Source organism: Sitophilus oryzae, unplaced genomic scaffold (assembly GCF_002938485.1).
Source record: "Sitophilus oryzae breed Bouriz unplaced genomic scaffold, Soryzae_2.0 scaffold_1494_pilon_pilon, whole genome shotgun sequence".
NCBI lineage: Eukaryota > Metazoa > Arthropoda > Insecta > Coleoptera > Curculionidae > Sitophilus > Sitophilus oryzae.
The window spans coordinates 5316311-5328999 of NW_022146163.1; the positions used below are offsets into that span (position 1 = coordinate 5316311).

Genomic DNA, 12689 nt, shown 5'->3' on the forward strand with positions numbered 1-12689 from the left:
TGACACTCTAGATTGAATTTTAAAATAGGATTTTTTATTAAGCGAGAATGTCAAAAGTTGACATATGTCATTCTATTCAGAATATCATTTGCTATCGAATAAAGTAAAAAAAATACCGAGGGTGCTATTTAAAAATCAAAAGTTGTAGTCATGTCCGGTGAAACAGGAAATGACCAAAAGCAATTGAATACGTCAATCAATCCTAATTTATGTCATATACTAACATACCAAATCTCGTTTTTGTATCTGAAAAAATAAAAAAGTTATAGGGGTGAGCCACTTTTGACACACACCCGGTATACAAAAAAAAACACGTTTTTTAGGATATTTTATTAAGAACCCTATTCCGATTTGAACGGGATTTGGAGTACTTATGTTTTGCTAAGTGCTTTTTGACTTTTACAAAAATCAAGAAAAATTACGGGAAGGGTTTTCCAACTTCACCAACGACTGATTTATTTTTCGTAAAATGGTCGTACTAGTATTTACTACATTCATAACGAATGTAGTACATTCTCGTACAAGAATGTAGTACATTCGTTATCTCTTGTAAAAAACTCCATATCGCATAGTTTTTTTTTTAATGGAGAATTTGTTTTCCAAAGCAGCTTACAAAATATACAGGGAGTTCCCTAGTAAAATATGAACATAGAACTACGAATGTTTTTAATCCAAATAAATGAATTGCACACAATTTACCTCTATACAAAAGTGCTTCGTCTGTCCGTTAGAGGGCACGAATCAAAAATAAACCCGAAATTTATGAAGCTTATTGTCAAATATCATTTGTAATACTAACATAACATTCCATATTTTCGCGAATAATAATAATAATATTTTCGCCAACTAGATTTTATGCGCCTATAGGCTTGGTGCATTTCAGTTGATTTCAACAAATTCCGACCGCAGCGCACTCTACGGCGGAAATCAGAAATTATCAATAAATAGTTCAGGCCGCCGCGCGCCGTCATGTCGATCGCATTAAAATAATATTGAAATCGAGGTTTTGTCGTAATATTTAAGTATTTTAGTTTTTTGCTAGTGCAGTTATTGAGACTATAAAACACTCAAGTACAGTTGTACAAATATAGGAAGAGACTTGGGGATAGCACCGGTCGCGTGTTATTTTATATTTCTCACGTATCTAGCTATACTTGTTAAGTTGTACGAGGTTTGTGTGATGTAACGCTGTTTCAAGTAGTAAAAAATAAGTGAAAAAGAATTCGAACTAGGCGTCTTGTGTTGTGACAATTTCAAATGTTAATAAAATTGCCCTAAAAATGTTAACGCGTAAAGGAGAGCGTAATTAGGGCGTTGTTGGTTGCAATAACATTCAATAACTCAACTTCCTCGGATATTCAACTCTCCCGAAACAACATTTTATAGCTTCATAATTTCTTACATCGATTTGATCAATAGCAAAAATGGATTCAAGCCGTTCGACGAAAGAAGTGGGTAAACAAAGTGCTCGTTACATAATCAAAAAATTAAATAGACATATACTATGAGAGAATGAAATATAAATTGCAATATTATTAATGGTATACTTTTTTAATCAATCAGTGATTAAATGTTTTATGAACATCTTCTAAAATTATAATTATGTACCTTCAAAAAATGTCGTTATAGCCGAAATAGCTCCAATTATAGATTATACTGCGGTGGACCTCTGCATAATAGGTCCACCGCATCGTTAATTCCGGCCGAAAAAGTAGCATTATAGGCCCGCACGCGCCTACAAGCCAGAAGTGCAAATACAAGTGAAAATGTTTCTATTTCTGAGCTAAGCGGCTGCACGGTTTCCATGGTAACGTGACGTCTCTAGCTGCAGATGTTCCCCCGCTCCGCAGTTTATTATCGGAGACCGATGTGATTCACATCGGTCTCATGTGAATGAGTTTTTGGTTTTGGGCAGTTCTCTTCGTCCTCATTTTGTTCAGGATATGCGTGACAGCAGCGCATAATTTTTGCATTTATGCTAATATTCGGCTACTTCGGCGAGTAATTAACCGTGTAAAGACTGCAAAGTTGTTTGTTATTTATTGTTGTTTGTTAATGGCTTTTGTTAATTTAACTAACTTGTTAATTTTTGCAGATTTTTGCTGTTTGTTTTGTTGTTGTTTTAAAACTGTTTTGTGTGTGTATGTGTTAAAAAATGAACACAATTAATGACTTGGTGTGCAATTTATTGGCAACTCCCTTCAGACGGTGGACAGATGAAGATAAGAGAGATGTTTTTCTCAATTTTCACTGGAATGCAAAATAATGTGTTTATCGAAGACTGATTGTATCTCTTTTTACTTAATGCGTTTTAGCAAAAACTAAAACGAAAATATTATAGGTATTAGTGTATAAATAATGTTGCGGACCCGTGTGGACTCGACCTAACCTAACTATATGTCCCGCCCTCAGATGACCTTAACATCGCATTAAAGAATAGACACCGTAATGATTCATTCGTTCGAGAAGAATCGAGTCCCACTGGAATGGACTAGTACATACGAGAACATTCGAAAACCTTCTCATCTATGCACCTAACGATCTATGGACTATTCTAGATTTCTTTTGCTGTAGGTATAAAAGCCGGCGGCTGTGGCCTAGAGAGGACAGTTATAAATAAACAGTACAGTTGACGCGCTAAAGTTCAAAATAAATTCTTAGTTATAAATCGTTTGTAAATAGTTCTATAAGTCTTTTATCGTTATTGTTTTTTGTTAATTAGTGTTAAATAAATAGTGTTTAAAAAATTGTGACTTTCTATCCACACGGAACCGACGAAAAACGTAACAATAATAACAAAAAAAAGTTGACAAAATGGTGAATGCAGCAATAATTCAAATAATATTTTTAAAAATGTTGACAAAATGGTGAACGCGCCAAAAAATTTTCGCCTGAGGCGCAATTTGAAAAAATTAACTCTTCACCTAATTTCTTACCCACGAGCCGCCACTGTGAATTTACTAACTAAAATCGACCTGCCTGAACGCCGCTTTACTCGAATATTTCCAGATGTTCGACATAGAGTTTCACTTGACTTTAAGAATATTTTTATAGGAAACTGCTTAACCCATTTTAAGGATCTTGTTCCTATCGCATCTATGTATGGGTTGTACAAAGAAATTGGAGAACCTCACTCAGTCGAAATGTTATTACACCATACCTGCATACATAAAGGATATAAAATACCTTGCTACAAACTAATTAATGACGATAACGCCACAAATGAATATGCGATACAAATTGGTAAAAATATGGTGACATTAAACAACAAAGTATATTTTCGTGGTAAGTATTTTTATTAAGGTATTTATTACATATTACACCAGTAAGGACTAGGCGCCGACCAAGGGCGCCGACATGCTATTTCGAGTCGACCGAATATTTAGTTGAAAAAATGAAAAAAAATACAGAGTCCGGCAATAGTGGGTCGGACATCTGTAGTTAAAAAAGGTCCGATTAATGCTATATCTCCGAAACTAAAATTTCAAAAACTTCAAAGTATGTCTACAAGTTCATTTACCCAGTAGTATGTATAAAAAACATTTTTAGTAACCCGTGTCTCAAATAGTATCTTAATAAAAATTAGGGGTGGGGGGGGGTGTCTACACATTTTTTGAACGATGTACTTAAACAGCCGTTAAACGGTAGCCTACTAAAATGCCGTTAATAGATATTGTGACATTTGTGACGTCGTTCATGTCGGCGGAAAATAATGCCTGGCTATAAGCATTTTGCAAGAGTACCTGTGGCTCTGTGGCTGAGGCTATCGCTTCGTGAGCGAATGGCCTGTGGTTCAAGTCTCACGCCAACCAAGACATTTTTATATTTTTTTTTGCTTATAGCGTGATCTTATGGCATTGGTTTCACTCTTTTTGGTTGGATTGGTTTAGTTATTTGGCGGGTTGGTTAGCGTAGTTATTTGGAGGGTGTTAATTCATTGGTTACTTGGTTATTTGGTGGGGTTGGTTGGTTTTTACTAATTTATATTTGTTTTTTTGTATATTTTTTATCAGTGTCGAGGTTAGTTGCGTTGGTTAAGTTGGTTATTTGGTGGGATGGATAGCGTTGGTTAATCCTTATAAAATTCCTATATTTCACAAAGCCGTCAAGTGCGTCACATCCTTAGGTCACATCAACGATGTCATACCTATTAACGGCATTTTAGTAAGCTACCGTTTAACGGCAGTTTAAGTACAGCCTTTTTCGAATTGTGGGGGCTGGGGGCGCCAAATTTTGTCTTTGCCCACGACGTATTTTACCCTAGATCCGCCACTGTAATTTATTCCATTTTTGTACAAATTGTTATTGACCTTCCCCATTCTCCCCTACTGTCTGAAATATTCTTAACTTCTCACTGCACTTTTCGCTATATTAATGGAAATCAATTCCAGTGAGGTGATGCAAAAATAATCACGCAAAGAGATAAGTGATGCAATGTGCAATGATTATCAGCTTTACTAGATATATTGTTTCTTATCTACTTATCGATCTCCTACTCATTACTTTAAACATTTAAGACATTTAGGTATTTCATAAATCCATAATAATACCGTCTGATTATAGTTCATTTTCTTTTCAGAAAAGACTCGAATTGCGAAGCAATATACCGAAAATAAGTTTGAAAACAAAAGCCTTTATACGTTTAATACTTTGGGGCGAAGACGTATATTAAAAACCATATCTAAAGTTTGTCCTCAAATAGTCACAGAAACGAAGCGTTATTGTTTAAATTATAAGCTATCGTTTATCGAATTTTACGAGATTATTTTGATATTATCCTATGAGAAAGTTGAACAAAATAGATCAGACATACAAACAGAAGCCCCTTCAAAACGACCTACTGGAATATTAGAATCATCAAAATCTGTTACAAAAGATCTCCCAAAATCTTTACAAAGTGATAGAGCTATTACAAAAAAGAAAAAGAATAAAAAATAATCAGAAACAGATTGACATATTTCATTTATTTATTTTGTTTTGTATTAGCAAAAATCAAACTGGATTAAGACCAATAAATATATTACTATTAAATTGTGTTTTAATATATTTTCCATTATCATCAATTTTCTCGTTTAATTACATATACAAAAATACATTTTTGAAGTATAGCTTTTAAATAAAATTCATTTTGAATAAATATATCATATCTAAATGTCTCCCATCTTTAATATGTATTATTTTATCGTGATATGGGTTCTGTTTCTTTCCATAACCACTTCTTAGCATCAAGTTGTCCACTTGTTTCTAAAATGGATCCCACAATATCTCTACATTGTTGATGATACTGATTTAATTGTTTAATTTCATCATTAGTCAGCATATTTACATCAATTAAATTCAAACTCTTAGGTAGCAAAGTTATAGTCTCAAATCCCAAAAATCCTCTATTGTTAAAATTATGTGGAGGATTAGCAGGAACGATTTGAACAATATCTTCAATTCGAATTCCAAACTTGCCATCTTCATAATACCCTGGCTCATTGGAGAGAAACATATTAGCTTGTAAACCTGGATCAGTATTAATTGGTCTCCAGGAAATTCCCATGGGCCCCTCGTGAACATTTAAATAATGTCCAATACCATGACCTGTCCCATGAGCATAATCCAACCCAACGTCCCACAAATACTCTCTAGCAAAAGAGTCTAAATGGTTTCCTTTGATTTTTGTTGGAAAAATACGAGATGCTAATTGTAGTTGACCTTTTAATACCCTTGTATAGCACTCTTTCTCATATTCAGTAGGAGTACCAAAATGAAAAGTTCTAGTAACATCTGTAGTACCATCTCTATATTGTGCACCTGAATCACATAAATATAAGGAATTTCTTGTTATAGGTACATCCGTTGTTTCATCAGGTTGATAATGAATAATTGCTCCATGAGGGCCTACAGAACTGATAGTTTCAAAACTATCTCCCATAAAATCTTTTTGTTGGCTTCGGAACTCGTGTAACTTATTAGCACCGCTAACTTCAGTAATATCTCCATTCTCTACATTTGCTTCTAACCATGAAAAATAACAACATAAGGCAGCAGCATCCTTAATATGTGCATTTCTCATACCTTTAACTTCTACTTCATTTTTAATTGCTTTCATTAACTGAACTGGAGTAGTATCTGTTAAATGAAGATGCTTCTTTGGAATAATACTGGTAAGGGCATAACTTGATGATTCGCTAAACCAAACAAACCCATCCAAACCTAAACAGATCTCATTAAGCACTTCCTCTATACGAGAATATGGTTCAATTTTAAACACATCTCCAGCTTCAGATTTTAAATGTTCTTTTACTTCATCGGTCGCTTGTCTCGGATCAATGAAAAGAGTAAATGAGCCACTGGAAGATATAATAACATATGCAAAAAACACTGGATTAAAATCAATATCTGATCCTCTTAAATTTAAAAGCCAAGCAATTTCATCTAGAGCAGTTATTACAAAAAAATCAACTCTCGAATCCTTCATTGCTTTAATAACTTCGGTTATCTTATCTCCCACAGCTTTACCGGAGAACTCCAAAGGCAATGGTTTAACTGGATTTAGTGGACGCTTGGGTCTATTACTCCAAAGTAATTCAATTAAATTTTGTTTAACAGGAATTAGTTTATGACCAACAAGTTCCAACTCCTTCTGTAAAGGTACAAATGTTTCTGTTGTAATAAGCTTAGGATCAACACCAATGTGAGATCCAGTCGGTAAGTTTTTGACTAGCCATTGACCTAAGAAAAATACTTTTATTGAAAGTATACAAAAAAATGTTCAAAATCATACCTTGTTTTAAAGTATTCGGATCACCTTCTTTCATTAATGTCCAATTGGAATCCATTTGCTCAGTAGCTTGTAAATAATATCGCCCATCTGTCCACAAACATGCTGCATTGTTAGTAACAATTGCAGTTCCAGCAGATCCATTAAAACCTGATATAAAGCCCCTAAGTTTGTCACATTCTGCTAAATATTCACTGTTATGAGCATCAACAGATGGTATTATATAAGCCTGAACGGGTTTATTAACATATAAAGAATTCTGCATAGAGAGACGAAGTTGTTGGAGCAAATTTGTTGTAGATTTTGGCACAGACATTTCAAATTTGATGTATACGCTTTGAACCTACGCTTCGTCTTTTAATACCTGACTGTGACACAAAATGTTCTTTACAAATAATACAGTTTAATCCAGTAAGTTTTTTATCTAATCAGAGAATCAACTCATAACTTAAGATTTATTTGTTATTACGTTAGCCTTTGTATTTGTTATCAATCAAAACCAGAGACATCAAAACATGAAAATGACATTAAATACCAAAATAAAATAGGACTTTTTCAAGGTTAAGTGCTATTTGTCTTCTTTTTGATTTTTAATTGGCGCTTACAAAAGCAAGTGGTACTATTAGATACAGCAGGGCTACTTTGTTTACGCGGGATACGAACCCCTCCCCTCGGCCATATCATGATATGACTGACCCATGACCATGGTTCGAATTCCACGTAAACAAGAAAGGCATCGTCCAGACCCGAGACAAACCCGAGGTCCAGACCGTATTGTCCATCACCTGGCCGTATAGTCCTGGCATCTTAGGCCGTAAAACTAATCAAAAAAGGAAAAGTTAAAAATTAACCTTAGTTTTTAATCGGTTTAGCTGTCAAAGAAAGTAAAAACAAATTTGTGGAGAAAATATAAGTTATACAAATAAAAGTTTATTTTTACGTTTGCAATGTAGTTATTTCGAAATAGTTATGTTGAGCAAAAAAAGTAAATATTTTCTTACTGTAATATTTATAGCTGCAATAGGAGTAATCTATCAAATTCAACTTATAAACCTCCAAAATAAAATATTTTACTTAGGTAAGGGAGGACAAGTTCAAAAAAATAACTTCTGATAAACAAATCGTACCGTTTTTAGAGAACATAATCAGAAATAAAGAACAACCAGAACGTTTAGTAGTTAAACAGTATGAAGACGATATTGTAGTTTTATACAATAGGGTGCCCAAAACAGGTTCTACAAGTTTTGTTGGAATAGCATATGACTTATTTAAAAGAAATCGGTATCATGTTTTACATGTAAACATAACTGCCAATAATAACGTTTTATCATTAACCAATCAAATCAACTTTGTAATGAATGTTACGAACTGGAATACAATGAAACCGGCATTGTATCATGGTCATTTTGCATATATAGATTTTAACAAGTAAATTTTATTGCATAATAAATTACTGGTGATGTTATAAGGCGCTTCTTGTTTTAGATTTGGAGCACCACAACCTTTATTTATTAACATTTTGCGTAAACCTCTTGATAGATTTATTTCTTACTATTATTTTGTTAGATATGGAGATAATTTTCGACCAAACTTAGTCAGAAGGAAAGCCGGCAACAAAATGGTATTTTTTCCTCATTTTCTACACATTAAACTAAATAGTGATTTTTTAGACTTTCGATGAATGTGTAGAAAAAAGTCTTCCAGAATGTGACCCAAGTTCCATATGGTTACAAATTCCATATTTTTGTGGTCATGCTGCAAATTGTTGGTGAGTAGTATTTTTTTACAAATAAAACAATGTTTTATGTAAGTCCATATTTGAAATTTTAGGAAACCTGGTAACAAATGGGCTCTTTCAGAAGCTAAAAACAATCTGGTTAATAACTATTTTTTGGTCGGAGTAACTGAAGAATTAGAAGATTTTATTGCTGTACTGGAATTATCTCTACCTAGGCTTTTTCAAGGGGCAATGGATTACTTTACCCAAAGCAATAAGTCACACTTAAGACAAACGGTGCAGAAGATTTTACCTTCAGAAGAAACAATAAAAAAAATTAAAGCAAGTACAGTATGGCAGATGGAAAATGAATTTTATGAATTTGCTTTAGACAATTTTCATTATGTCAAAAGGCATACATTAAAGAATAAACAGCAAAATGTTATGTATGAAAAAATAAGGCCAAGGCAATCATAACTTAATCTAATTAGAACTGCTAGAAAATAGTATTCTTGTATATAAAAATGTATCTCCTAGCGGATTATTTATTTTTAATTCCATAAGAAATTAATAACGACTTTTTATATATATGTTGTTTAATTTCCAACCTTGATATACAGTGTGGCACATTAGTGCAAGGATTCCAATATCGTCATCGTTGACAAAGTTATGAAAAAAAAATTATACAAATGTTGCGTGGTTTATACTGGTGCATATCCTAAGAATTTCCGTAAATCATTGGATTCAGCATAAAATTATGCATATCTGCATATATATATATATATATATATATATATATATATATATATATATATATATATATATATATATATATATATATATATATATATATATAATATTAATTTGTTCATTACTCGTGGCAAGAGCTTTATGGTTGAAATATGGCAACATCGGCCCGCTCGATAGACCACGCGACGGGACGAGTCGGCAGAAAAATCAATAATGCATGCGTTTTCAATAGGCAGTGTTGCCATTCTGTTCCCCTATAAGTAATTGTCGAATTAACAACCTGTATATATATATATTATTAAATTATATAAGAGTTTCTTGCCTTGAACTGCTAATATAGAAATTAATTCCACGCTGTGTTCGTCATAATGTGGATCAACCTGCTCTCACTACCGATTTCGGGGCCCTACCCCATCATCAGGTGAGCTATATATATATATTATATATTTTATTTGAAGCACTATGTGGTGTTGTCATTCTGTTTCTTATTTACTAAAACTATGGTTAAAAACACTATATCCGAAAAGTAGTTAAAAACTGCAGTGAATATAACTTTCTTAATACTTAGCTATATTTTCTTAAAACCAAGGATAACAGAATAAATCAGTGAACGATAATTTATATTATTCTATACAGAGTATTTTTTATAGGGTCGCCAATAGTGCAATATTTAAATGCTACATATCTTTAATATACTTATATTTTTTAAACCCCCAGAACACCCTGTATACTATTGTTCGCTTAGACGCAGAATTAAAAAATAAACATTTTTTTATTTAAAGTGTCCCTACATTTTTATCGGTTTTGCAGATATTACCTATACAAATTATGTTACATAACGAGTTTTCAACGATAAAATACCAAAAATCGTTATTAGGTAGCTTTGATAAAAATTTCCTGTTGAAAGAGCCATAATATGTAATATAATACAGCGAATATCTGCGAAACCGTTAAAAATTTAGATAACACTTTAAATACAAAAAAAATTCATTTTTTAATTCTGCATCTAAAATAATATAATAATAATTGCTCCCGTATATAGGCGTTTAACGCCTTGGGAGTAGCAAGGTACAGCTTGCTATACTAGAGCCGTTCGGTATACAATGAAGGTAATGTGGCTAGCACTACGCTTCAACCGCCTATTATTACCTCAGGATTGTGAATCCCAAGTACTCATTTAAGGCTGAGTCGACCTAGGTACCCAAACTATTTTTATTTTAATAAAAATAGTCGGCTAATGAAATGCCGGGTGTGGGAATCGAACCCACACCTTGAGATTGGCAGACGAGAGCCTGTACCTCTACGCCACCGGGCACCTTATCTAAAATAAAAATATTTAAAATAATTTTAAAAAATAATTATTATCTAAAATAAAAATAATATAAAGTGTGTTGCATTTAAAAAATATGAGATATAACATTTTAAATATTGCGATGTTGGCGACACCATAAAATTTACCCTGTATAAGATAATATAATTTTTTTTCGAGGGTTTATTCTGTTTTTTTTTTGGTGTTTAGGAAAATATACCTAAATATTTTAATAAAGTTAAATTCACTCTAGTTTTTAACCACTGTTCAGATAGTTATTTTTAACCAAAGTTTCATTAAATACGAAATAGAATGGCAACACTTTTACAGAATTTAAATTACATTTTGCAGAATTTTATGCTGAATCTAATTATGTAAAGAAAAATGGAAGGTGAAAATTTAAAAAACTTAAAACTTAATCATAACTTTTTTTTGGGACACCATGTAAATAACAAAATATTTGTAGGATATGCCCCTTTATAAACCATGCAACAATTATTGTATAAACCTTTTTTTCATACTTGATTTTTTCCCGCCTTAATGTGCCACCCTGTATATATACAAGGTGTCCTAGGCTAAACGTGCATTAAAAGTTTCTAGAAAACTACAATATCTAGATCGGAGATTTTTTGTACATCATTGTTTCACAACGAGATCTATCGATTAAAAATATTTTCAATATGGCGGCACTTCCGGAAATTTCAGAAATTAACAGCAACTTTCTTATTTTAAATAGGTGCCCCCATTTTTTATTGCATACTTAAAATATCTGTAAAAATTTATGAATTTTGATATTAAACGCTCTATATACAGGGTGGCGCACCTCATTCGCCTCGGTTGATTATACGAAAACGGAAAGATGTAGAAACAAAATATTTTATGGGCATATGTGGGGAATCAATGTGCATAATATAAAATTATTTTGAAATATACGAGGTGTCTCAGAACTAAGATCCATACCAATGTTATATTTTTTCTTATGGAACACCCGGTATTTTATTTCATTTTTGGATTCTTGGGCCCAAAAAAGGCATTTATTATAAGGGTTAAATTTGTTTAAAATCATTGGTTTTTGAGCTATTTAAATATGCATGCTACAAGAGAATTGATTATCAACACTCTGTACATTACTTTTCAGAATTAAGTCATGTGCTGAGTTTAAAGGCAAAGAAATAAACTTTACTGAAAAATGTTATTGCTTCCTTAAATTTATACAGGGGTACCAAAAATTAGTGGTCTATTTTAAGGATTTATTTTACATAAAAACTTGGTTATTTCAAATGTAACACCCTATATTTATTTAAATAAATCGAAGCAGATTCAAATGCTCTTTCACACTATATTAGGGATTCCTATACCTATCTATCTCAGATTTTGAATAAAAAGCGATTTTTAAATAAAATTGCAATCAAGCTGGCTGGTTTTTGGTGATTTTTTTGATGGCTATCTTCTACTGACAGTTAGTAACTATTTTCAAAATCGACATTAGTTTATAGACTTTATTTAAATCTATACCGTTCGTTTACTTTTATTTAATTGACCTACAATAGTTTAATAAATAATATTTATTAATATGTATTTCTTATTCTGTCAAGAAAAACGAAGAAGTAGTTCTTTGTTTTATTTTACGATAACTTGTAGATATATGAATTTTTTATAAGAGAGCCAATTACGGCAAATTCAATTTCTTCACTTCCAAGGACAGGTTTCTGCCTAATAGATTTTTTATAAACTACACTACCAACTCTGCGAAATAGGAAATAGGACAAGTAGTTTTACAAAGGAACATTTTTCGGGAGGATTCCTATTTGGATATCTTTAAGTATTAGCTCTTGAGGCCAAGAAATAATATTCCTCACAAAATAAAATCACTAGTAACATATCCATTCGTTCCACCAGCAGATATGGCTTTATTTTTTTATAAAATAAAGAATACTTACTTATTAAACTATTGTGGGTAAATTTTAGTATACTGTTTAAATAATAATGTCCATACACTAATGTCGATTTTGAAAATAGTCACTAACTGTCACTAGAAAATTGCCATGACGATACCAGCCATCTTGATTGCCATTTTATTTAAAAATCACTTTTTATTCAAAATCTGAGATAGATAGGTATAGGAATCCCTAATATAGTTTGAA

General features: G+C 32.2%; 3 protein-coding genes across 4 annotated transcripts in view; 2 read left to right on the plus strand and 1 right to left on the minus strand.

Annotated features, from left to right (window-relative positions):
- LOC115877566 (radial spoke head 10 homolog B-like) overlaps positions 1-4953 on the plus strand; it is a 43106-nt gene extending 38153 nt beyond the window's left edge. The window contains exons 10-11 of one of the 2 annotated variants that reach the window (XM_030893811.1): positions 3055-3285; positions 4580-4953. In XM_030893811.1, coding sequence (XP_030749671.1) covers positions 3055-3285; positions 4580-4938 — 590 coding nt within the window. In that variant the 3' untranslated portion in view covers positions 4939-4953. Of the gene's footprint in view, positions 1-3054; positions 3286-4579 lie in introns of those variants that run through there. The other variant, XM_030893812.1, reaches the window with a different exon arrangement.
- LOC115877567 (xaa-Pro aminopeptidase 1) lies at positions 4944-7310 on the minus strand. The gene is made up of 2 exons (XM_030893813.1): positions 6773-7310; positions 4944-6720 (listed from the first exon to the last, which is right to left on the minus strand). The coding sequence occupies exons 1-2, from the start codon at positions 7083-7085 to the stop codon at positions 5180-5182; spliced, it is 1854 nt and encodes a 617-aa protein (XP_030749673.1). The 5' UTR covers positions 7086-7310; the 3' UTR covers positions 4944-5179.
- Positions 7311-7606: 296 nt separating this feature from the next.
- LOC115877569 (heparin sulfate O-sulfotransferase) lies at positions 7607-9088 on the plus strand. Its single transcript, XM_030893814.1, has 5 exons — positions 7607-7847; positions 7906-8197; positions 8255-8390; positions 8440-8537; positions 8600-9088. The coding sequence occupies exons 1-5, from the start codon at positions 7739-7741 to the stop codon at positions 8961-8963; spliced, it is 999 nt and encodes a 332-aa protein (XP_030749674.1). The 5' UTR covers positions 7607-7738; the 3' UTR covers positions 8964-9088.
- The last annotated feature ends 3601 nt before the right edge of the window (positions 9089-12689 follow it).